Source organism: Poromitra crassiceps (genome assembly GCF_964638095.1).
Source record: "Poromitra crassiceps genome assembly, chromosome: 16".
In the NCBI taxonomy this organism is placed as follows: domain Eukaryota; kingdom Metazoa; phylum Chordata; class Actinopteri; order Beryciformes; family Melamphaidae; genus Poromitra; species Poromitra crassiceps.
In genome coordinates this window covers 36,021,128-36,048,222 of record NC_139645.1, presented here as the reverse complement: position 1 = coordinate 36,048,222, position 27,095 = coordinate 36,021,128, and the positions used below count along the sequence as shown (strand labels likewise).

Here is a 27,095-nt window from a genome sequence, read left to right as displayed (position 1 = left end):
TAATGTAAAGCTTTAGTGAAAACACCTGGTAATCTTTTATTCAAGTCTATGGGAGAGGAGTGCAGCACCTCCTGTGTTGGCAGGGTGGAAATGGAACTCAAGAGAGGCAGTTCAACAACATTAAGCATGGGGGGGGGTCTAGGCCCGGTTATGGAGTAACCGGACACAAAATGTGAATACTATCAATTAGAGGCAAAGATCCTTTTGATGACATCAGTATTAATAATATCAATTAGACAGTAATTCATTGTAAATAAATATAGTATTTCTTGGCTTCCTACCTGTTCTGCGTATGCGTTTGACAATGGGAATTATGACGAGCAGCAACATTGTCAGTACCACGAAGATGGTGACTATTCTCCCTGTTCTCCGTTTCCCTTCACCATCAGACTCTACAGAAAAAATAACAGCAACAAGTGTTAAGTCAAGTCATGTTGCTTTATATTACAGCAAATCATAACAACAGTTTACAAATTAAAAATTAATTAAAATTACATCTTTACAAATGGTTGAAGACCAGGGTCTTTACTAAGTTTTCGACCCAGCAATTTAAACTACCGTATTCCCCAACATGCATTTGGCAGCAGCAGGAAGGAAAACAACTCCTCGAGCAGACCTGACTCTAGGTGGCATCTGCCTTGACTGGTGGGTTGAGATTAAGATAAATAGAGAGAGAGAGAAAGAGAGAGAGAGAGGCGGAGACACGAGAGAGAGGGAGGGGAGAGACAAGAGCGAGAGAGAGGGAGGGAGGGAGGGGGAGAGACAAGAGAGAGAGAGGGAGGGGAGAGACAAGAGAGAGAAGGAGAGAGAGACGTGGTGGCAGCACTGCATTGTTGTTAAAGTGAGGTAACTCACTCTGGATGATGGGGTTGCTGATGGGTTGGCTGACCTCCTCACTGACTGGGTTCTCCACCTTACAGCTGAATGATGCATACTTCAAATCCTTCACCTATAAAACCAGTGAAATATAAGATCACAAACCACATCTCACTTTCATTTTGAACAGTGCTCACTTGGTGCCTTTAGCCTTTGAGTTCCCTGCAGCTGGAGGAGATTCAGTGTCTTGCTCAACGGCACTTCATCGTCTTAAACCAGCTACTCTGGTTAAAGCACAGTCTTCTTAAGCCAACGCCCACATTGGAAGCATCCAAAAACACCTAACCTCCCTAAAGCACATGATGTAATCTGCTGTGTTGAGAGGAGCTGCTTAGACACAGTTCACAGAAGCTGCTAGCTAAACACTTCACATGCTCACTCTCATTCAGTCTTTCACAGGTTTCCCATTGTAGCCCTGAAAATCTTTATGATAGAAAACTGACCAAATCTTAAAAAATAGCAGATTTAGCGTGTGTGTGTATGTGTGTTTTTTTAGTCTGAGTGAAATGTTCTCTCTTTATGGTCTCTCCTGATTCTAAATATAGCTGAATCGCTTGGTTTGACCAAGTAAAACTATTCTTATAAGCATTTTACAAAATGTCTATGGAAAAATAAATAGTGGATGAAACCCCTTGGTTTGTATGTCTAACCCGGAAGAGGGTGTGACTTTGGCATTCTATATTTGGGCTTGGTGCAGGAAGGGAGGGGGGTTAAAACAGCTGAAAACTAGCAGCTGGTGCAATGAATATGTGATGCAAGTTGAACAAATCATTATGGTGTATTCCTGTAAAGGAATGCATTTGTTCATCTCCTGATATTACTAGTGGACATTAACTCAGTGGTTCTCAAAATGGGGTCTGGGGAACCCCAGAGGTCCATGAGAGGGTCCCCAGAAAAAAGAAGGATAACTTAATTTCACTATAATTCCATCCACAAGTAACACAATGACTGTTTTGGTCATGGGCTTCATACACTTTCTGTAATAAAACATCTAAAAGCTAAAATCTTATCAGATGGGAGTCTGTGGTCTAATTTGTGTCAGTTGATGTGAAAAAGTTTGAGAACCACTGCATTAACTAACTCACACATGGACAGAAATAATCAGCCAAAAAGACAGAGGTACAAACACTGTCAGTAGCATTTCTCATTACCTTTGTAATGATCATTTGGTGTTTGGGTAACTCTGTGGAATTCTCTCTGGTGTTGTCTTTCTCCCAGGTGTAGCTGACTGGTTCAGTGTCTGTGGTGATGTTTGAGTCACAGCTCAGAATACAGGAGGTCAAATCATCTGCACACCATTTAGAGATGGAGGGTTTAGAGACAGGATCTGTTGTTGATGGAGAGAAGAGGAGAACAGCTGTTACAGTCAGGATCACTCAGTGTTACAGTCAGGATCACTGGAGGGGAGGAGCGGGGAGCAGAAATCCTACACTTCCCACAATGCACTGGGCTCGTGGCCTTCTATTCCATGCTCAGGCATTTGGCTGATATCAAACTCCAGTAGGTGGCGGTAATGTACATATATGTTTGCCAACCGTCCATAAAACTCAAAGAAGAAGAAGGCTTCGACATAAAACAATAGTAGAAGAAGAATAATAATATAATAATATATTTTTTTTGGCTCCAAATTGCACCAAATTTAAACCGAAGTATATATGTCGGGAGATGTCTTCACACACAAAGTTTCATGCAGTTTAAGGCATTTTCCTAGGAGTTATGAGCATCTGATGTTGTAACTATTTCATGTAAAAAAGGCTACATTGCTCAGCGTTGATTTCGTAACGTCAACGCACCTTCTACTAGATGTAAAATTTGACGAGCTTTCCAATGCCGCCAGTCCCGTGTCTGTAGCTGCTTCCGTTCCTGAGATATGGTTCTTTGCCAGGAGCTAGGGGAGCTAACATTAGCTAGCCTAGGCTTTGCGGTGAAAAAAGATGGCTGCCTTTTGTTTTTCTTCAGGAGCTGTGAAGGGGCGTGGAGGACCTCTAGAGGCGGAACCATGGCGGCACACCCCCACAACACTTGTAGTTTACAGCTGCTCTCTTCCGCAGGGCTGGACTTGGCCGCTCTGACGTAAAACGCGTCAGAGCGTCAAGAAAATATGTGAGAGATGAGGGAGATCAGCCAGGAGGGTTGAGTGAGGGGAGGTAAAGGCTGCTTATCTAATCCAACTACTGACATTGTAATGACACAAATATGGATGGATATGAAAATCAGGAAAGCCGGCCTTTAAAGGGATAGTTTGGATTTTTTTGACATGAGTTTGTATGAGGTACTTGCATACAGTTTGTGTACTACATTTATGCAGCCAGCCTGGTCCCAGTTTGGAGAAATGCAGACCGGTCACATCATGGAAGTAGAGCTATCTGCTGATGTGAAGGAGGCCATGAGAAAGGTGCAGGTGGTACATCAGCCCCACTTCTTCCCCACTTAGCTCCACACCCGGCTACAGTGAAGACTTCAGCTAAAAACATGTTGTAAAAGACACTTTTTCAAGTCAACTTGGTACCTGAGGGCTTGTGGAGACTTGGATTACACCAGGTGAGCGGTATGGAAGCATTTTTTTTTTTTACATTTTTGGTTCCCTTCACACTCAGCAGACAGCTCTACTTGCGTGATGTGGCCGGTCTCCATTTCTCCAAACTGAAACCATGCCGGCTGCTTTCTACTGCATGTAGTACACTGACTGTATGCACGTACCCCACATAAAAAAACTATCCCTTTAACATGAACAAACATGTAACATGGAGGGAGGGTTTCAGCACAATGTTAATAGATTGTATAAAAATATCCATGTAGCCACCATGATTGTCACCATTTTGAAGCCTTGAGTTTGGCATTTTGACCGTTGCCATCTTGTTCTTTTGTTTTGCCAGACAGATCGAGCCACAGCGCTGCCTGCTATTGGTCCGTGTTAGGTGAGCTGCGAGATCACTGGACAGGTGACCTGTCAATCACACCCCAAACAGGGGTTTTCCTGGCTCAAAATGAGGCAGGGGTGGTACTAGAGCCGATATTCACCGATTACTGATATGGCTGCAGAGTGCCGACATAGTGAATTTTTGAGCAGATATAGACCTTTTCTATGTGGATTGTGCACCGATATGACTATGTGCAAAGCTACTCAGAAGGCTGCTTTCTTGAACAAATAGGCCAACTTTATTTAAAAAAGAATTTAACATTATGCATTGTCAACTTCTGGAAGTGAGCACTGAGGAAATAAAGAATAGAAATATAATAGCTAAATAAACATCAGTAGCCAACAGTTACTGTATGTTCAGTATAATTGCTGACCATTTACAGTCAATAAAGAATGTAATAAAATAAAATGTCTTGAGATCTACTGTGCACAAAAAGCTTTGTGTATGTGTTGTGAATTGTCTCAATACAGTTAGCTTCACCTAATGCATGGCTTCATCATGAGTCAAGTGAGCTGTCTGTGTAAAACCATGCTCTCACAGGCTCTTGCCAGTCACTTTTTATCTATTTTGTTGTGCATCTAAACGTGTCTTTAGGATACTTCCTTACATTTAATTTAATTTTCAAAACAAACCTATTATCACATTCAATGGCTTATGTGTGCTTTAGACATGTTAATTGTTCTTTTATTTTGAAAAACTCCGACCAGAAGTCTTATTGTTGTTGTCGCTGGCAGACATGGGTAGTTGTAAGGAGCCGATGGGAGCTGCTAAACACAGTCGCACTAATGATAAGAGAGCTGATATTCCCTCGAAAACATATTTTTCCTGGTTGAAAACAGCATTAAGCAGCAGGACTGCAGACTGTGCTTTCAAAAAGGCTCTTTATCGTGAGCGGAACCGCGTAGCTGATGTCTGATAACGTTATTGTAGCTAATCAGAGGCTAATGGGCACGGCTACATTACAGTTTACCATCTCATACAGAACAAGTGGCTGTGAAAAGGCAACCAGTCTATGTGTAACGTAATGTATAACCATAAATACGCTCGTATGAAATGGTTATTTGATTGAAGGTTTAGGGGGCAAATTAATGTCTATATCTAACGTTACTGCTATAGGTTGCTGAGCTACTATTTCATCACCAAGCCACGAGTGCAATGCTTGTTAGCATTTTTGCAAGTATGGTTTCACCTGTCAAGAGCTGGAGGCGGAGCTAAATTATATGGAGTCGGTCGCCTCGTAATTCTCTATGCAGGAAAAACCCTGTCAAAGCAAAGTATTTTCTCTCGTCTATTTGAGGCTTAATTGGACCATAATTTACAAAATGAACATCATGCTGTATTAAAGTCCCTAGAAACCAAAATCCACAAAAACCTTCTAACTATGTTATTTAGGGTCTTATGTGAGTAATTGGGTGCCTCAGACAGTAGGAGACATTAGTTTCAACCCAAACCCCCAAAATCGCTTTAAATAATAAATGGCTGGATTTCCACTTCCGCATTGAAGAGAGCAGTGCCCGACGTGCTCAAATGAAAAATCGTATCACATCATGAGCTCGGTCCGTTCTATAAAACCTTTGTACACGGGGGGGGGGGGGGGGGGGGGGGGAGAGACACACACACACAGACTGACTAACTCCGGGTGAGTTTTCAGTTGGCTAACAGTGTTTTTAGTTGAGTTGAATGCTGCTACACTGACACAGAACAGTTGATGAGATGGATATAACCGTAGAAGAGAGAGAAAAAACTGGTATCGATCCTCAAAACGGGACGTAGTATCGATATTTTGGGATGGATCCGCCCACCCCTACTCTACACAAAAGCAGTCTCAAGATCTGCATGTGAATGAAATACTAGGGGGTTCTGGCACCTATAACGTTATATTTGCTATGCAACAACACTGAAAACATGATAGCTGCTACCTTGATCTGTGACTAAATAGTGTTATTGCTAACGTAGTTGGCTAGCTAATAACGTTATAGCTAGACTGAAATACTTATTCCTAACTTGCATAATTGTCAAGGAGGGAAAATACCATTCGGTTGGGGGCGGGGGGGGGGGCTGTGTCCTCTTCATCTAGTGGCTCAAACATGTAAGGTTGGACAACACCAATTGAACTTGCTGCATCCATTACTTGCAAGTCGTAGTTCCTCTCTGGCCCCCACCACCCCCTCGCCCCCTCCCCTCCTCTCGTGGCTTGAGTATTGTGGACACGCCCACACCATCCGCGGCAGATGTAGGGTGAGAAATTCTAATGGATTCTCGTGACTTTTCTCTTGACTGTCAAACCTAAATTTATATACTTTGCGACATTCATCATCATTCAAATGTGGCTGGTGGCTTATTAACATAGGTTCCTGTGGTGTGATGAACTCAAAATGCTTAATTTTGATTAATTAATTTTGGTTTCCAGGGACTTTAAATAAGACTTGAAAGTTTCAACCTAGAGATTGAGATCATGAACTCAATCTCTAGCAAACCAAATTCATAAATCAAGTGAGAAGTCAGCTCATTTTCCCATTGTTAGTTACATAAACATTCACTTCCCGTACAGTTTCATGAACGGTGAAATCGCTATAGGGACCAAAACAATTTTTTTTTAAACCAGGTTGTAAACATGCTTATTTCTGCTGTAAAGTTGGGCATTTTAACATGGGGTCTATTTGGACTTACTCGCTTTTTGAGCCAGCCTCAAGTGGCCATTCGAGGAACTGCATCATTTTTCCCTGTCAGAGGTTGCCGCTTATGGAACCCAGTGTATTTTAAGAGGAGAAATGTCCAATCACAGTGGTACATCAATTCTAGGTTATGAAGAGACTGGCTTGCACTTTTAAAAACTCAATGAGGCGGTTGTAGTAGGTGTAGTTCTGTGTGGATCGGTGCTCTCTCAGTTCAGAACTGGGTTTACGAACAAAACCAGTCCGAACTCTTCTCTCTCTCCTCTCATACCAAGTGATGAGCAGTCTTCTCTTCCAGTTTTCACCTCCAAGCAAAATCTTCTTTTCAGGTATAAAGCTAGCATCAAATCCTCTTCTGTATCTTCCCTCTGTGTCTCTGGTCCGGATCTTCCTCTTGCATCTACATATTTCTCTCCTGACATCCTTCATTTATATTTTTTCAAGCATCTATATTCACTTTTCTAATTATTCCTTTCCTGTCTAACATCGAGTCTCAGCTTGGCTTTACTTTGCATCCGGAGGAAAAATGATGTCGCTGCCTGTCGCACTAATGCTGCCTTCATGGGCTGTCAGAAATAACAGTCATGAAATAGCAGTGGGCTACACTTAATTAAAAGCAAGTGGTGAATCACACACAACTCCACATCACTGACTTGAAACTGGACAAACTGCCAACATAAAACACTTACAGATGACTTTGAGATGAGTCTCGCTGTTGAGGTGGTTGTTGATCTCTGCTGTGTATGATCCACTGTCTTCTCTGGTCAATCCTGTGATCTTCAGCTCTCCAGTTGAAATGTTCAGGTCACCACGACCTATGGAGCAACATGATTAGGGTTAGCTTCTCAACAGAGTTCTTAACATGGTTAGGGTTAGCTTCTCAACAGAGTTCTTACAGACGAAATTAACCCAACAGAATGCAAGTAGCGCGAGGGTCAGAGACGTTTCAGAGGGGGTCCACCCGCTAAGCCGACCTTAGGTTTAGGCGTGGGGGGTGGAAGAGGTTAGGTTTAGGGTCAGGGTCTGGGGGAGGTTAGGTTTAGGCATGGGGGGAGGTTAGGTTTAGGCGTGGGGGATGGGTGAGCTTAGCTCCAGCGGGTCCACCGTCACGCTGCATGCCGCCTCGCTCAGCTGGTTCTGCTTGTGGGCTATCGGCATTGCGGCTTGTCGGCATTGCGGCCTATCGGCACATAGACACCGTTTCAGAGTCTGAAAACAAATCTTGTCTGAGATGACAGGGTTGAGAGGCGGACCATAATAGCGTGTCGATGATTTGATTTGACAATTCTGGGGACTGGCTTTGGCATTGGCCAATCCTGGCGTGTTCCGCCCCCAAATCGAGTGGGATTCAGCGTGTTGTGGTGCTACGCGAGTGGGATCCGCAGAGTACCAGGCAGCCAGCTGCTTCTGTGTGGAGCGGAGCGGACAGTCCGATGCATGAGTGCTGCCCGTCCGCCTGGAATCTCCGAGGGGAGACCCCTTATGCTTATGTTATCCCCTAATGCGAGTTTAACGAGCCAGTTACATTTCTTTGCATTTTTAGACATTACCGTTTGCTTTATTTTGTATGTTACATACAATTGGCCAAGTTAGTAGTTAGTTTATGGGCTAGAAATTCTGCCAGATTACAGACACTAGGCTCCATTTTCTCCTTCATTTGGAGGAGAAAATTCTTCTGAAATGAAGATTGATCACAACATGGCAGCTGTCAAGCTGCCATGTTGTGATATAATTGGATGAAATGGGGTAGAAATCTGATAGTACTTTGTGACGTCAGCAAACTGTAGATTACTGTTATGAATAAAATCTTGAAAAATTAACTTTTGGGAAATGGGAATTTCGAAATTGTTGGATTTGGCTGTCTTGTGTTTATACCACCAACAAGATGCATTAAAAAACAGTTTGTGCTTCCCAGCTCTAATCTTATTTCATACGCTCTCTCTTCAAAAGTGTTTGATTTTCATCATAATCTGGTTTTCCATAATAATAATAAGTTCAGTGTTTATGCCTGTGTTTCTGTCTGTTGTAGTGTAAAACGACTAAAGGGAGAGCAGGTGCTTACATGAAAGTGAGTGAGAAAAGGAGAAGATACTGAATAATGACATCACAACAGTATAATCCTAATGTTAATTTAAAATTAAATATTCTTCTAAACATGGATGAAAGTCCAAAAAACGTCAAATTTTCTGGGGAAGGGCGATTCTGAGCCTGCACTGCAGTGGTGGAATTAGCTGCGATATAATTTTTATTATATTTTCTTTGTGGGGGGGGGCACCAGCAAATCTTGCCTAGGGCACCAACTTGGTCAGACACGCCACTGCTGCCAAACACACTACTCCATAACGCACATGTCTCCATACTAGTAGGGTCATCTGTGGCACTTCCGTGACCGTGGAGAGCGAAGGTCCGTTTCTCAATGGATTTGTCATCTAGGAGGGTTAATAAACAAATTTAGCTGGGGTGTATTTTTAAAAAAGGCGGGGAAAATATTTGAGAGACCAAAATCCAAAATGTCTGCCGTGGAAATGAACTTTTTAATGGTTTGACCTACAATGATGCACAATACATGGTTTCAGAGCTTATTCTGGTCAAGGAATACATATTTGGTGTTTATATAATGATTTGACTTATTTTTGACCTTCAAATACAAGATGGCTGCCAATTTTGAGCTCTAAAAGGCAGTTTTTTCAAAATCGTCATAGAGCCTTCATATTAGGCTTGAATGACAGGTCTTCTCATGATGAGTTGAATAATATACAGTATAAGTACACAGAAGTAATCTCTGAGGTCATTAAAGTCAATGTTTGTGTGTAAACAACAGTTGCTGATTTGCGGGTTCCCATTAAATAGGGTAGGCTACTGAGAATATGGTGTCCAGTTCATCCCATCACATTTTCATAATGAACCAAAAACAATTTTGCACTATAGCCTAACATAAAATAGTATTCTGTATGCAAAGCTAGCAAGGTTAGTTGCTTGAGCTGAATTTAAAGGTCAACTCAAAACAAACAATGAAATTAACTTTGAAATTAAAACTGAATCCTAGGCTATTAAATTTCATCAGCACACAGTAAAGGAAACTTGTCTTTGAACTCAGCTGACTGTCTAGTCCTAATCCCTGTTGTGCAATGTCCCTTTTCAGTGAAGTTTTAGTTTTTGTTAAGAGTATGGACTTTTAATCTTGACCTTGTTGGTAGGCAACGGCCCTTTTTCAGTCAAGCATTTTCAGATTAGCCCAGTCAGTCTGTGAAGCAGTCAGTGTCAGCACTTGCGCGAGCTCGCTTTTTCTCTAACTACCGTAAATTCCGGACTATAAGCCGCGGCTTTTTTCCCGTTTTTTGGCCTTTTTTGCCCCCTGCGGCTTATATAACGGTGCGTCTTATCTATGGATTTTTTCCAAAAAAAAAAAAAAATCTCTCTTTTTTAGCACTCTTTCTAACTATAAATCCACTTCTGTTTTAATTTCCTCTCTTGCCCTCTTTTAACAACATAACATAACATAACATAACACAACACAGGTAAGCAGAAAGAAAAAGACAAGCAATCACGCCATGAATGAGGAAATGACTCACCTGCTGGAGGCTGGAGATACACCGCTTGGGCTAAACTTTTACTCCGTGAAACACTATCGATTAAGTCCGACATCGCTCAGAGGTTTTGAGCAGCTTGAAAACAAGTTTGAAAACGTGCAGAAGTCCATCCACTCACTCACTAAAGAAAATAATGCAACCGTGAAGAGTTTCACTCGTGTCCAGCCATCTGGCCGAGTTAGAGCCGAAGTCCCGAACACAGTGAGAAAACCTCCCGAAGGTGCTGCTGCAGCGGGGTGCATATTGTCCGGCCAGCCGACCGAGAGGCATGCGAGCCGGGCACTATTAAACAGTTGGGGTGTGTGAGGTGGCTGGCTGTGGAGGTGGCGGTTTCTCCTCCTCCTCCTTTCTTCTTTCTTTCCGGCCTGCCACCGAGGGCCATCTTCATCTGCCTACTCCGCTGGCCCGACCGTCAACTCATCCTCCAGGCTGCGGGGAAGAAGCCCCTCACCTGGGAGGGTACGCGCTTTTTCGTCCCGGCAGGACCTCCGCGTTGGTGCAACAGAAACGCGCAACATACAACAGCAGCATCGAGTCAATGGATATCGCTTTGGCGTACTGTACCCAGCGAGACTCGTCATAACCATTGATGGACAGCGGCGGAACAAGAGCTCAAAGTGAAACTGCCGAATATCTTTTGAGTTGGACTGGTCAATAGTACTGTGGGTAACTAAAATAAAAAAATAAAAAACGGAATTCTCTCTTCTTTAGCACTCTTTCTAACTATAAATCCACTTCTGTTTTAATTTCCTCTCTTGCCCTCTTTTCACCACACCGCGGACACTGTGTGCACTGTAAAAAAAACAAAAAATACCACAATGTGTGATTTTGTCTGGGGATTAGTGACCTGACTTTTGTTTTGTTGAAATGTTAATAAATGGGAGCTTCCCCAAACAGCCATCCATTCCCGACAATCCCCTCTGTGCACGAAGCCTTACATATGGTAATTAAACATCAAAACACCCGCGGCTTATAGTCCGGTGCGGCTTATAGAAGAAAAAAATAGTCACCTTTGAAGGTGCGGCTTATAGACCGGTGCGTCTTATAGTCCGGAATTTACGGTAATGTTAACATTACACACTTTAAGACACTTTGTTTGAGGATATAAAAGGAGGTACGGTGGTGTAGTGGTAAGCACTATCGCCTCACAGCTCGAAGGTCGTGGGTTCGATTCCCACCTGGGACGATGTGAACGCTGAAGGAATGCGTGCCCGTCCGCATGTCCACGAGTGCCCACCGCCCGGGTGGGGTCGTCAAAAGGGCCTTTCTGTGTGGAGTTTGCATGTTCTCCCCGTGCCTCCTGGGGGTTTCCTTCATATAGGAACCCCCTTCACCAAAAACATGCAATATCCTGGTTGCTAATGTGGTTCCTCCTCTGGTCGTTAAGGGCGCCTGTTCAGAGGGAGGGGAACTGGTTGGAATAGTGTGAACCTCCCACGTGCTATGTCCTACCGGTGAAGCTTCCCCTGTCAGGTGAAAAGAAGCGGCTGGCTAACTGCCCATGTCTCGGAGGAAGCATGGAGCCAGTTTCGGCTCTCCCCAGATCGGCAGAGGGTGGAGTAGCAACCAGGATAAAGAAATTACGTTAGCACTAATGGGGGATAAAAATGGGATAAAAAATCGGGGGGGGGGAATATATAAAAAAGAAAAAGAAAAAGAAAACTTTGTTTGAGGTTATCAACGTTATTCACTAGTCTAAAGATAGTTCTACCATCAAGAACATATAAAACAAAAGCAAAAACAATTTTTATTTGCAGAAGTCATCATTGATATTTGGTGTTAGCTAACGTTAGGTAACGTTATTATTTTTAGCTAAAGTTAATGTTATCTGTCTCCACAATTCTGTCAACTGACATATGCATTTGCTTTTGAAAATAAACAGCGTATAACAGCAATATAATATAACAGTAATATAATAGCGAGTTGCTTTCCCTCCCAATGAAAGACAAAGCACACAATGTCCTATGAATGTGTCCTAAAGTGTGACAAGCCTTGCAAGCCCACCGATACAATAAATCAAGGCAAATGGGACAGCTTACAATTAAAAGCCCAAGAGTGGTCAGGACTTGATAAATTTGATGATGTTTACACCACCACCTCCTGGGAAGATGGGGCAACCAATCGGTACATGCATTCGTCATGTTATATTTCTATTTAATCTTCAGTTATGCTTAAGCAAGCCAGGCTGTTTATTTTCAAAAGCAAATGCATATGTCAGTTGACAGAAGTGTGGAGACAGATAACATTAACTTTAGCTAAAAATAATAACGTTACCTATCGTTAGCTAACACCAAATATCAATGATGACTTCTGCAAATAAAAATTGTTTTTGCTTTTGTTTTATATGTTCTTGATGGTAGAACTATCTTTAGACTAGTGAATAACGTTGATATCCTCAAACAAAGTGTCTTAAAGTGTGTAATGTTAACATTAGTTAGAGAAAAAGCGAGCTCGCGCAAGTGCTGACACTGACTGCTTCACAGACTGACTGAGCTAATCTGAAAATGCTTGACTGAAAAAGGGCCGTTGCCTACCAACAAGGTCAAGATTAAAAGTCCATACTCTTAACAAAAACTAAAACTTCACTGAAAAGGGACATTGCACAACAGGGATTAGGACTAGACAGTCAGCTGCGTTCAAAGACAAGTTTCCTTTACTGTGTGCTGATGAAATTTAGTAGCCTAGGATTCAGTTTTAATTTCAAAGTTAATTTCATTGTTTGTTTTGAGTTGACCTTTAAATTCAGCTCAAGCAACTAACCTTGCTAGCTTTGCATACAGAATACTATTTTATGTTAGGCTATAGTGCAAAATTGTTTTTGGTTCATTATGAAAATGTGATGGGATGAACTGGACACCATATTCTCAGTAGCCTACCCTATTTAATGGGAAACCGCAAATCAGCAACTGTTTTTTACACACAAACATTGACTTTATTGACCTCAGAGATTACTTCTGTGTACTTATACTGTACATTATTCAACTCATCATGAGAAGACCTGTCATTCAAGCCTAATATGAAGGCTCTATGACGATTTTGAAAAAAACTGCCTCAAAATTGGCAGCCATCTTGGATTTGAAGGTCAAAAATAGGTCAAATCATTATAATAAACACCAAATATGTATTCCTTGACCAGAATAAGCTCTGAAACCATGTATTTGTGCATCATTGTAGGTCAAAGCATTAAAAAGTTCATTTCCACAGCAGCCATTTTGGATTTTGGTCTCTCAAATATTTTCCCCGCCTTTTTTAAAAATACACCCCGGCTAAATTTGTTTATTAACCCTCCTAGATGACAAATCCATTGAGAAACGGACCTTCGCTCTCCACGGTCACGGAAGTGCCACAGATGACCCTACTATACCCTGCATCCACAACATGTGATCTCTGTCAAACACACTACTCCATAACGCACATGTCTCCATACACTGCATCCACAACATGATATCTCTGCCAAACACACTACTCCATAACACACATGTCTCCATACACTGCATCCACAACATGAGATCTCTGCCAAACACACTACTCCATAACGCACATGTCTCCATACACTGCATCCACAACATGAGATCTCTGCCAAACACACTACTCCATAACGCACATGTCTCCATACACTGCATCCACAACATGATATCTCTGCCAAACACACTACTCCATAACGCACATGTCTCCATACACTGCATCCACAACATGAGCTCTCTGCCAAACACACTACTCCATAACACACATGTCTCCATACACTGCATCCACAACATGAGATCTCTGTCAAACACACTACTCCATAACACACATGTCTCCATACACTGCATCCACAACATGAGATATCTGCCAAACACACTACTCCATAACGCACATGTCTCCATACACTGCATCCACAACATGAGATCTCTGCCAAACACACTACTCCATAACGCACATGTCTCCATACACTGCATCCACAACATGATATCTCTGCCAAACACACTACTCCATAACGCACATGTCTCCATACACTGCATCTACAACATGAGATCTCTGCCAAACACACTACTCCATAACGCACATGTCTCCATACACTGCATCCACAACATGAGATCTCTGTCAAACACACTACTCCATAACGCACATGTCTCCATACACTGCATCCACAACATGAGCTCTCTGCCAAACACACTACTCCATAACGCACATGTCTCCATACACTGCATCCACAACATGGTCTCTGCCAAACACACTACTCCATAACGCACATGTCTCCATACACTGCATCCACAACATGAGATCTCTGCCAAACACACTACTCCATAACGCACATGTCTCCATACACTGCATCCACAACATGAGATCTCTGCCAAACACACTACTCCATAACACACATGTCTCCATACACTGCATCCACAACATGAGGTCTCTGCCAAACACACTACTCCATAACGCACATGTCTCCATACACTGCATCCACAACATGAGATCTCTGTCAAACACACTACTCCATAACGCACATGTCTCCATACACTGCATCCACAACATGAGATCTCTGCCAAACACACTACTCCATAACGCACATGTCTCCATACACTGCATCCACAACATGAGATATCTGCCAAACACACTACTCCATAACGCACATGTCTCCATACACTGCATCCACAACATGAGATCTCTGCCAAACACACTACTCCATAACGCACATGTCTCCATACACTGCATCCACAACATGAGATCTCTGCCAAACACACTACTCCATAACGCACATGTCTCCATACACTGCATCCACAACATGAGATCTCTGCCAAACACACTACTCCATAACGCACATGTCTCCATACACTGCATCCACAACATGAGATCTCTGCCAAACACACTACTCCATAACGCACATGTCTCCATACACTGCATCCACAACATGAGATCTCTGCCAAACACACTACTCCATAACGCACATGTCTCCATACACTGCATCCACAACATGAGATCTCTGTCAAACACACTACTCCATAACACACATGTCTCCATACACTGCATCCACAACATGAGATCTCTGCCAAACACACTACTCCATAACGCACACGTCTCTTACTGACTGCGTTTACATGGACTTGAGTATCCCGGTTATGAGGCTTATCCTGGTTTTGATCATATTCTGGATGTGGCGTTTACATGGAAGAGAGAGAAAGCAGGTTACTCATATCCCTGTATACATGATCAGTACTAGTATCCCGGTTACTGATCACTGCATGCTATTTGCGCAGGCGCCTGTGATCTTTACAATACAAACCGGGGTCATTATTATTATTATTATTATTATTTGCTTATATTGGGTGCGTGTGACGTGACGTCATTCACCTTTTTCGGGCAAAGACGTGGGATTCCCTTGGATTCCGTCTTCATGGTGGAGTGTCCCTGTTTGCACGCAGCGCGCGGCTTTTGCTTTCATTTGAGTCACCTCAAATTATCAGGACCTTCGTCCTGTAAAGTCTGTATACTACAGACTTGAATAGGGCAGCATTTCGATGCTTTCTCCTATCTAAGCTGCCAAGCATTTAATTCTTTCATCACCGAAATACAAAACTCGGCAAAACTCCATTTCCTCATCGCTCCAGAAGTGAGACTTGGCTGAAGCCGCGCCTGCACAGGTAGTCTGCTGCGGTCAGAAAGCAGGATAAGGTGTATACATGCAGCAGTATCCCAGGTTCTTTCGGAGTACTCCACCTAGCATAACCGGCTTTCTCAAAACCGGGATAAGGGCTTATCCAGGACAGTTTCTGAAACCGGGATATGATGTTTACATGCGCAAACACAAAAACGGGATACTCCAAAACCCTGACAGTAACCGGGATACTCAAGTCCATGTAAACGCAGTCACTGTGAAGTTCCCGATGCATTCTGACGCATTCAGGCGATAACGTGGGGTGGCAATGTGCCAAAAAAAAAGTGAGCGCTTGCCTTTGTTACATCGCCCAAAAGCCGCCAGTCAAAATAGTGGTCGCACCGTCGCACTAACATTACACTGTGGATGATTTTACAAGTGGCATTCAAGTCATATCTGACTAGTTTTCAATGTATTTCTCCCCACAAAAGTTATGTCTCGATATAGGCTGATGCAACTATCACCCTCTTGCATTTTCACATAGCCTACAAGACAGGGTGCCATGGCACGAGTCCGATACCTCACGAGTCCGAAAAAAGAGGCTAACTTCCCCCAGACCCTAACCCAAAACCTAACCTCTCCCACCCCCACGCCTAAACCTAACCTCCCCCAGACCCTAACCCAAAACCTAACCTCTCCCACCCCCACGCCTAAACCTAACCTCCCCCAGACCCTAACCCAAAACCTAACCTCTCCCACCCCCACGCCTAAACCTAACCTCCCCCAGACCCTAACCCAAAACCATGAGGTGTCGGACTCGTGAGGTATCGGACTCGTGAGGTATCGGACTAGGGGGCAGTCCCCCAAGACAGACAGGTGGGGAGGAAAATAAACCTTTTCAAGCCGTTTGCAGCACTTGAGGAAACCGTGAGTTTTCTCATTTAATTCGTTGATATAAGCGATTGCCCGAATGATTAATTAATTAATAGGCTACGTAGGGGTGGGCGATATGGCAAAAATATCATATCACGATTTTTTTCAGGCAGGATCACGATCCACAATCTTATCACGATTCTTTTTCATATTGGTTTTAGGACTATTTTGCAAATTACTGAACAGTACAAGTACAACCAAACAAATTTCAGGGTACGTATGGTCATGAGAAACCTGGAAAAGTCATGGAAATTTAAAATACAATTTGTTTTATAAATATTTTCATGTCGTTGATTTACGCTGAGTTTCCAATAATTCATGTGCTAAGAAATCATGTTCACAAGCATGCAAACACTCTATCTATCTATCTATCTATCTATCTATCTATCTATCTATCTATCTATCTATCTATCTATCTATCTATCTATCTATCTCTTGGTTCACTATTATTTATACAGTAGGGTTGGGCGATGGGACGAATATATGGGCTATCTGCGATTGAGTCCACTGTCGGTTGCGTGATTGTAATTTGTCAATCTGCTAATTTAATGGAGAGAGAGAGAAACCGATAGACAGAGAGAGAGAGCGTGGGGCTCAGCGCGCACACACACACACACACACACACACACAGCGTTGAGCAGTGAGAGAGAGGCGGGGGGAAGAAAAAAAAAGGTGGAGCAGAAACGCGCTCTCCTGATAGAAAGAGGCAGCAGGATGAGGGTAGCTGCTGCCCTCATCCTGCTGCCTCTTTCTCAGGAGAGCGCGTTTCTGCTCCACCTTTTTTTTTTTGAGCAATGCGTCCTCGCATTTAAAATAACTGCCAAAGTCCGACTGAAGCAAATGAAACTCAAACTATCACAAAGATAAAGCAGCCATCATAGATGAGATTCAGACACTTTTTGCGCGATGAGTTCCCCTCGATCTGCCTGTTTGTCTCTCTGCCAGTGCCCGCATGTTTGTTTAGTCTGCGTGTTGTAAAGGTGGCATTTGCGTTCGTGTCATTTTCATCGCCGTTCATTGTAACGAGCAGAGTGTGTGTTTAGGCTATCGTCCCGGCTCCGTCCCCAAATTAATTTTCATCGTCCCTGATGCTATTTTTAAGGTCCCGGGGTGACCCTAAGAATTATATATATAACCACCCGCCCGCCCACTCAGACATACATGATCCGGATTAGGGCTGCACGAAATTGGAAAAAACTGGCATTGCAATATTTTTTTATTCTGCGATATATATTGCGATATGAAAAAATACAGGAATTTTCACCAAAAGACTTGCATACTGTAGGTCTATCAAGCCTTGCCCGTTTAAGAAGGTGGCCTAGTGGGTATCCTGCATGGTTGACGTAGTAGGAAGGAGAGTATGTTTTTAGCTGCAGTTGCAGGATGCTAAGTGAGTAAAGGTACTTTACTTAGTAGGAAAAGAGCTTAGAACGTCACAGAGAGGGCGTGCATTACAGTAGGCTATGAGTTAATTTACCTTACTTGACATTGCACGCTCTGCGATGTGACTATTGCACATGTGCACATTGCGATGACGATGCTGAAACGGTGCCGCGTCTATGTGCCGACAGGTCGCAATGCCGATAGCCCACAAGCAGAACCAGCTGAGCGAGGCGGCGTGCAGCGTGTCGGTGGAGCTAACCTCTCCCAGCCCCCACGCCAAACCTAACCTCCCCCCATGCCTAAACCTAACCTCCCCCAGACCCTAACCCAAAACCTAACCTCCCCCACCCCCCACGCCTAAACCTAACCTCCCCCAGACCCTAACCCAAAACCTAACCTCTCCCAGCCCCCACGCCAAACCTAACCTCCCCCCATGCCTAAACCTAACCTCCCCCAGACCCTAACCCAAAACCTAACCTCTCCCAGCCCCCACGCCAAACCTAACCTCCCCCCATGCCATGCCTCAACCTAACCTCCCCCAGACCCTAACCCAAAACCTAACCTCCCCCACCCCCCACGCCTAAACCTAACCTCCCCCAGACCCTAACCCAAAACCTAACCTCTCCCAGCCCCCACGCCAAACCTAACCTCCCCCCATGCCATGCCTAAACCTAACCTCCCCCAGACCCTAACCCAAAACCTAACCTCTCCCACCCCCATGCCAAACCTAACCTCCCCCCATGCCATGCCTAAACCTAACCTCCCCCAGACCCTAACCCAAAACCTAACCTCTCCCAGCCCCCACGCCAAACCTAACCTCCCCCCATGCCTAAACCTAACCTCCCCCAGACCCTAACCCAAAACCTAACCTCTCCCAGCCCCCACGCCAAACCTAACCTCCCCCCATGCCATGCCTAAACCTAACCTCCCCCAGACCCTAACCCAAAACCTAACCTCCCCCACCCCCCACGCCTAAACCTAACCTCCCCCAGACCCTAACCCAAAACCTAACCTCTCCCAGCCCCCACGCCAAACCTAACCTCCCCCCATGCCATGCCTAAACCTAACCTCCCCCAGACCCTAACCCAAAACCTAACCTCTCCCACCCCCATGCCAAACCTAACCTCCCCCCATGCCATGCCTAAACCTAACCTCCCCCAGACCCTAACCCAAAACCTAACCTCTCCCACCCCCACGCCTAAACCTAAGGTCGGCATTGCGGGTGGTCGACATAGCGGGTGGTCGGCATAGCGGGTGGACCCCGCTGAAACTATATATTGTGCAGCCCTAATCTGGATCATGAGCTGCCAGTGTTAAACAGCCATTTTTCCAATAATGCGGATCCTGTACTAGGGTCAGATGGTAATGATCCACACTCGCGGGAGTTCGCATAAGGTGGCTAAACATGTTTCTAAACATGCAGGCCGACCGGCTAGCAGCTGGTTATAATCCTGATTTCACTGCATGTTTAGAAGGGGCTTTGTTTGGCAAGTGGAGAGATTGTACTTTCTCCCCTTGTCAGACAGTCTGGTTAGAGGGCAGCTATAACAAATTGAGCTGTAAACTGAAATCCACTCTTCAACTTGAATCCAAAATAACAAAGACCGACAATACCAAAATAAAAGCAAATCAGTCTCCTCTTCCTCCTCACAAAATCTACACAAGTCAAAAATGTTTAGGAAGGAGCGCTTCCTGGACTCAAAAAGTTGTTTGTTTGAGGTGCTCTTTGGAAAGGGATACCTATAGGCTGAATAAATACAAGAAACTCCAAGGCACTGATTTGAAAAGGTTAAAATGCCTTTATTTGCATGGCAATGTCATAATAGACTTTAAAAACCAAACTTCGACGCGTTTCGGCATCAAGCCTTCATCCTGTATTGTTGCTTCGAGAGGGTGTAGAGATATATAAAGCCCAATAGATGGCGACATTCTGGTCTACAATACATCAAAGGTCACGTAAAGGATGACATAGTGAATCCTATACAGACAAAACAATGGTCACACTGTTGGATGCTCCATTTTTAAGCCGTGTGTGTGTGTGTGTGTGTGTGTGTGTGTGTGTGTGTGTGTGTGTGTGTGTGTCTGTGTGTGTGTGTGTGTGTGTGTGTGTGTGTGTGTGTGTGTGTGTGTGTGTGTGTGTGTGTGTGTGTGTGTGTGCAAATACAACCAAATACAATATATGGTTGTATAACAAACTTTGTATTTTTTTTTTAGATACATCTAGAACTGATACATTTTCTTGATTATGTTTCTCTTATGTATCCATGTTAGATCCTTTATTATGTCAGAGTAGATTGTGTTCAACTTTCTTTCTCAAATTTAAAAACTACACGACCATTCAGCAAACATGTGAGAGAACAACATGTCCCTCCCTCCCTCTGTTAAACGTGAGTGTTACATCGTATCTCCCTGCATAGGGAAGCTTAAATCACCCACGGTCTCAGTTTACCTTTGAGTTGCTTGTAGGGATGCACCTCCTTTCCAAACCAGTCTATGGCCAACCCTACCTCTCCATGACTCCACAGTATGGTTGTGATGGAGCCAGTCACAGAGGACAAGTCTGGCCTGAGGACAACACTGCCCCCTAGTTTCCCGTAGAGTGGTTTCTCTGCAATGACAAAAGGTATGGACGCTGTGACATTTTAAATGTGAGCGTGTGCTTTGGCAGTGTCAGGGGGGGCGGAGCAGCAATGCTTCAGCTAAACATCCAACCTGGTCATAGGCAGCGCTTCCTATTAGGCAGAACAGGCCTCGCAGACCAGAGGGTCTGAGGAGAGGGTTTAGAGGAGCAGTTTAGAGGAGCAGTCTGCACTGTGACACTACCAGTATGTTGCATTGTCAAATATCAATTCAAGCGTGTTATCAGAGCAGGCAGAACAATGAAGAAGCGTTTTCAGAGTGGCGTAGCTAGTACTGCTGCCTTTGTTGGTAGATTAGGTTGGTTTTAGGCATCAATAACAGTCAGGCTGACCCTCTGCTCACTGATTGGCTTTGATCCGGTCTGAGCCAATCAGAGAACAGAGAGATGGGGCGGGTCTTTGCAGAATGCTGGCGTGAAATATGACTGCCCCTACCTACTCCACCACTTCCACTGAAAACTCTTCAAGTTTCAGAAAGAAATACAGATGTGAATGGGAAGAATCAAACACTTGGCCATTACATCTGTTAACATCCACTCTTCTCCCCTGGTTGGCCTCTTCGGCGTCCTACCTCCTGACCTCTTCCTGCCCTCACACTTTGTTGATCTAGTGGCCTTCTTTATGGTCTCATTATAGTCGAGCTCCACAAGTCAGATCACGTGCGCACTCCACGCTGGAGCCGATGCTTTTATACTCAGAACGGCAGCCAAGTGATCAGCATGTTACATTGTACATTGTGAGAACAGCCCATGGAAAGCCACAATGAAACGCTATTATGTGCAGTACTGAGTGCGCTTTCACTCTCAAATGACCGTACATCAGCACATGAAGGAATCACCAAACTTGTTTTTACTGAATAGCCGTTTCATTTCTCAGCCCTGATAGCCTACTCTGTGCTGCTTTTTTTTACCCAAGTTTTACCACATGGGTAAGGAAATGTGGTGAAAACACAGCTGAGTGTGCTTACTTCTTAATTTAATTTCTCTCCGTGCAAAGAGCAGCACTCCCTGGGAGCTGTGGAGGTACGCTCTGTTAGAAAAATCTTTGTGGCGGGTGGGTCGGAGTCCATTTCAGACTGAAAACATAACTTGAGATGACAGGTTGAGAGGCGGGTCATAGTAGCATGTCGATGATTTGATTTGACAATTCTGGGGACTGGCTTTGGCATTGGCCAATCCTGGCGTGTTCCACCCCCAAATAGAGTGGGATTCAGCGTGTTGTCGTGCTACGCGAGTGGGATCTGCCGAGTACCAGGCAGCCAGCTACTTCTGTGTTGAACGAGCGGACAATCCGATGCATGAGTGCTGCCTGCCCGCCTGGAATCTCCGAGGGGTGACCCCTGACAACCAGGCTCTCAGGCGCGCGCCATTATCACTATTACAGTAAATACAATATTCCTGGAATGCGAGTTTTAACGAGCCAGTTACATTTCTTTGCATTCTCAGACATTACCGTTTGATTTAGTTTGTATGTTTCATATAATTGGCCAAGTTAGTAGTTAGTTTATGGGCTAGAAATTCTGCCAGATGACAGGCACTAGGCACAATTTTCTCCTTTATTTGGAAGAGAAAATTATCCTGAAATGAAGATTTGATTTACAGCTGCCATGTCGTGATATGATTGGTTGAAATAGGGTAGAAATTTGATAGTACTAGGTGACATCAGCAAATACTGTAGTACTGTAGATTACTGTTATGAATGAAATCTTGAAAATGAACTTTTGATGTGAAAAAGTGTGAAAAACCAAAGAAATTAGATTTTTGTGATTTTTTTTGGCATACATTATTAAATAGGTGCACTGCATACCAGACAATTGGACTCGAGTCATAGGGACTCGGACTCGAGTCGACTCGAGTCGCAAATTTGACGACTTCCGACTCGACTCGGACTTGGAAGGTAAATACTTGAAACTCGACTCGGACTTGGAAGAAAATGACTCGAAACTCGACTCGGACTTGTGACAAGATCAGCCGAGTGCACCAGCTGGGCGTACGCCTAGATTTACACGCTACGTCCGATGTAGAACTCAAAGTTACGACTAACTTAATTTTATGACTAGTGCACCCTGTATGCGCTGCGTCTGTGTATGGAGCAGGCGTAAAAGTTACACCCAAATGCGTAGCTACTCACTGACAGCTGTCTCATCTTGATCTGCGCGTGATGCGGCCGGAATCTTCTCCAAAAATATCGATCGATATGTGCTGTAAATATAGACGTTTTGGGCGCAGGACCTCCGCTCGTCGGCGGGTTTTAAGCCGATGCGTCGGAAGATCTTTCAATTTCTTCCTGACTTCGTCAACTGCCCGCAGTGCGCAGTCTGCCATCGCATTCAGTACTGATTGCACTTGTGATCAAACTGCTTGTGTTGGCGCTGTTAAATTGAGCTGTGAGAACGTTTCTATGCTTTGAATACAACTCTATAAGTTTGAGCTGAGTTGGAGCTGTCTGTCAGCTGTCTCAAGCTCGTCTGAGAGAAGTGTGTTGCCTGGCAACAAGCACGTATTAACGTGAACGCGCACGTCTGCAGCCTAAATAATCTCTGCCTTGTCATTTTTTCTAACCTGTGACTCGACTTGACATAACCTGTGACTCGACTCGAGACTTGACTTGAAATAACATTGTGACTTGACTTGACTTGACTTGCCGACAAAAGGAAAGACTTGGGACTTGCTTGAGACTCGGGACCAATTGACTTGAGACTCGCTTGGGACTCAGATCAGAGGGACTTGGACAATTGTCTGCTGCATACCCAGGTATTTGAACTAAAATAAAATAAAATTCATTTTTGGGTTCAGCTCGACTTTAACACTGCTAGCGAGACGTGTTATTCTGATGCATTGGAAGAGCCCTCGTCCCCCCTGACACATCCATTGGATAAAGGATGCCCTCTTCTTTGTCAAATTGGAAAAGATCAAGCATGCTATCCGTGATTCAAATGAAAAATGTGCACAGATTTGGCATTCATTTTTAGAACATGTTGGCTCTCTCCACCTTAAGTCATGTCCACTGACTGAGAGAACCGGATTGAGGGTATGTGTCCTGGTCGCATGTATACTTTTTACAACCCAGTTTAGGTGAAACCACGCCCCCATGTGTCACGTCACTTCCACTCGCTCGCACCGAAGCCAGCAAGCTTGGAAAATACTTGGGAAACATGAATGAAGATCTGCCGTTATGCAGCAGAGCAGATATAATACACTTTAAGCATAATAGGACACATTAATTAGGCAGATATATATCACTATGCTATAATATGGCATTATTTAAGTACCGTAGTAAAACTGATATTAACATAGTTTTTTCTTGGCTTTTAAATGTAATCATCTCTTATTCTATATTAGTAGTATATTTGGGGCTGCAGAGTGTCACCCACACAGCCATTTAACGTCACTATGAAAGCAATGCAATTATAATTTTTAAACGGTGATGGTAATCTGAGAAAAATAACAAGTCAATGACCATAACATGATGCTGCATTTGGATTTTGCGACAATCGACTGTATCAATGCACCACAATTAAAATCACGCTAGTTTTCTTTTTGCTCGCAGTCGGATTGCAGGCAGTCTGCAGTAGAAGGGCGTAAAAAACTATGTGTAAGTGGATGATCACAAAAAAGCAAAAAACAAAAGGCAGCTGCACATGTGTCGGAGGAAGCATGGTGCTAGTCTACAGCTCTCCCCAGATCGGCAGAGGGGGTGGAGCAGCAACCGGGCAGCAGAGGGGAATTTGGGGAGAAACAATTGGGGAGAAAATGAGGGGGGAAGCAGAAAAAATGATTGGGGGAAAAAACATTTTATCCAGTGAGCTCAAGTTTCAAAAAATTATCTCACTACTACAATGAAATGGCTACTATGGGAATTAACATACACATGAATACAATTGGGCTCATTGAATCATCAAGAGTCTCAACTTTACAGTCATATCCAAATGATTATGACTAATGATTATGAATAATTATGACTTTTTAGGGACCCCAGTATGCACATATATTCAAATAGAAGAAAACATATGAAATGTATATCCTTTATGTAAAAAAAAAAAAAAAAAAAAAGTAAATAAACAAACAAACAAACAAACAAACAAATAAATAAATAGTGTTCATACAGTATATAAGCCTGTAAAATAAATCCAAACTTACGGGACTCTAGTGGGCTCTCTGCAGCCAGCAGGCAGGCCCACAACAACCACATCAGAGTTACAGAAGGCCACATCCTCTTCTCTCTAGTATATTACAGGATATTACAGTATATTAAAGTATATTACATGATATTACAGTATATTGTAGTATATGTAAGGGTTAATGCCCGACGAGGTGTCCATTATCACTTTTTAAGGGACGACGCAGAGGCGTGAACCGGTCCGAGGCGCAGCCGAAGAGCGGTTGCCTCCGCGAAGTCCCTTAAAAAGTGATAATGGACACCTCGAAGGGCATTAACCCGCTTATACCATGGTCACTTGCCAACAAAACAATAAGACCAGTCATTTATATTTCCATGTGTAATAAATAAAGCAATCTAAATGGCTAAATGTCTGTTATTCATACTGTAAATCAGTCTTCCACGAAATAAAATAGTCCCTCCCACCTCCACCACCCTCCGTTTTAAAGCCGACTCAAACGCTAACTTTATCACAGGAATGCGGGTTTAACGATGTTTTGCATTCTACATTAAATGAAGACATTACCGTTTGGCCGCTTGCTTTATTTTGTATGATAGATACGTATTGGCCAAGTATATTATCATTTAAGAGCGAAGAGTTTCAGGAAGTGACAGAGAGCAGCGCCCTGCGTGTGCTGTATGTGGGGATTCAAGTGAAATGCAGAGAGGTTGTCTCTCTCTCTCTCTCTCTCTCTCTCTCTCTCTCTCTCTCTTTCTCTCACTCTCACACACACACACACGGGCAGCCAGGCAGCTCTGGGCGTGCGAGGTGCAGCCTTTGGAGAAGCAGCTGTGGAATATGCCTTTGCTCGGGGAATCTACACCGCCTCTCTCTCCCTCTCTCCCAGGTCACTCGTCTCTCGCCCCGCTCTCCCTGTCTCCCCTCATTTTCTAATTGTTTGGTAACAAACAGGCTGTGCCAAAGTGACCGCTCTCTCTCTCTCTACCTCTGCAAGCTGAGCAGGAGCGAAGCAGTACAGAGCGCTCGCGCTGGCTGCTGCAAAGGCTTTTGACAGAACAGCTGACCTGACGGCTCAGGATCGAAATCTCCGAAACGAAAATCAAAATTGTAAATAAGAGTTATTTTTGATAAACTGAGCACACAGGGGTGATTTAAATACTTACTTTAATCGACTCAAAAAAAATTTTTTTTTACAAAACTGCCATATTAAGCCTTAACGGTGGTATAGAGCTCAAACAGCTGTCTTGACAACACTGTTGAAACTATGGCGCATTGATATGAATGGTGAACAGACCATTTGGCCGAACTACTTTACCAACTGTACATTATCACTTTTTAATGGACACCCTGCAACCAATCAGAATCGAGTATTCACCCAGAACATGGTATAATACAGGTTATTACAGTATATTACAGAAATGGATGAAACATGTCAAATAGTTAAAAGTTTAAAGGATTACAGAATATATTAGTGATGGGTGAGTTTGAATGAATCATTCGGAACTTGAGACTCTTTTTACTGACTCGGGAGTCGTGAGTCATCATCTGACTCGAATCGATAGCATTATATATTTGAGACATACATAACTTTTGCTTGGATAAATAAATAGAAAACTACTGTAGTCAGATATGACTTGAAAACAAATAACGTTAACGTTACAGATCCTGACCAACAACGTGTGTGTGTGTTGAATTGAACTAGCTGGCAGAAAACTGACAGAATTACTGGCGGATATAACGTTAGATTCGCGTGGGCTTTTGAACCTAATGAGAGAGAGTTGAGGAGACTGGAGAGAGTTGAGAGAGAAATACAGCAGCAGCAGCAGCTACTGCTAGCTGTTACAGCAGTAGCTGCCGCTGCTGCTACTGCTTGAGTCGCCTGGCTCTGTGCAGTAGTAGCCTGCCTGTCGGTCTCATGAAGAGCTCAGCTGTCCTGCTGTTAACGTGCATTGCAGCGGCGGATGGCATAAATGACGATGCCATCGTCAATCACGATGTTTGACTGTGAAACAATCACAATGGGTATTTGGTTGACATCGCACAACCCTAGTTGCAAATCATACTCTTTATGACAATATTCTCCATCATTTGGAGAACACTTTGCTTTTGTCAGACTGTTTTTATACTTGCCTCCACACACACACACAGACACACACACACACACACACACACACACCAGTCCGCACCAGGCTGTCGACCAGCCTCTTGCATATCTATCTCTCTCTCTCCATGTGTGTGTGTGTATGTATATGTATATATATATATATATATATATATATATATATATATATATATATATATATATATATATATATATATATATACACACGCACACATACAGGGTTCGAGTTATGGGGGGACCTATTGTTATTATTATTATTATTAT

The 27,095-nt window shown here is 43.6% G+C and overlaps 1 protein-coding gene across 1 annotated transcript in view; it reads right to left on the bottom strand.

Moving 5' to 3' along the window:
• LOC310791614 (NLR family CARD domain-containing protein 3-like) overlaps positions 1-27,095 on the bottom strand; it is a gene marked incomplete at its 5' end in the record, with an annotated part of 79,848 nt that overhangs the window by 36,595 nt on the left and 16,158 nt on the right. Inside the window, 3 exons of the mRNA XM_083653278.1 lie at positions 856-949; positions 2,028-2,164; positions 7,162-7,287. Of these exons, the coding sequence (XP_083509404.1) occupies positions 856-949; positions 2,028-2,164; positions 7,162-7,287 (357 nt within the window). The remainder of the gene's footprint in view (positions 1-855; positions 950-2,027; positions 2,165-7,161; positions 7,288-27,095) is intronic.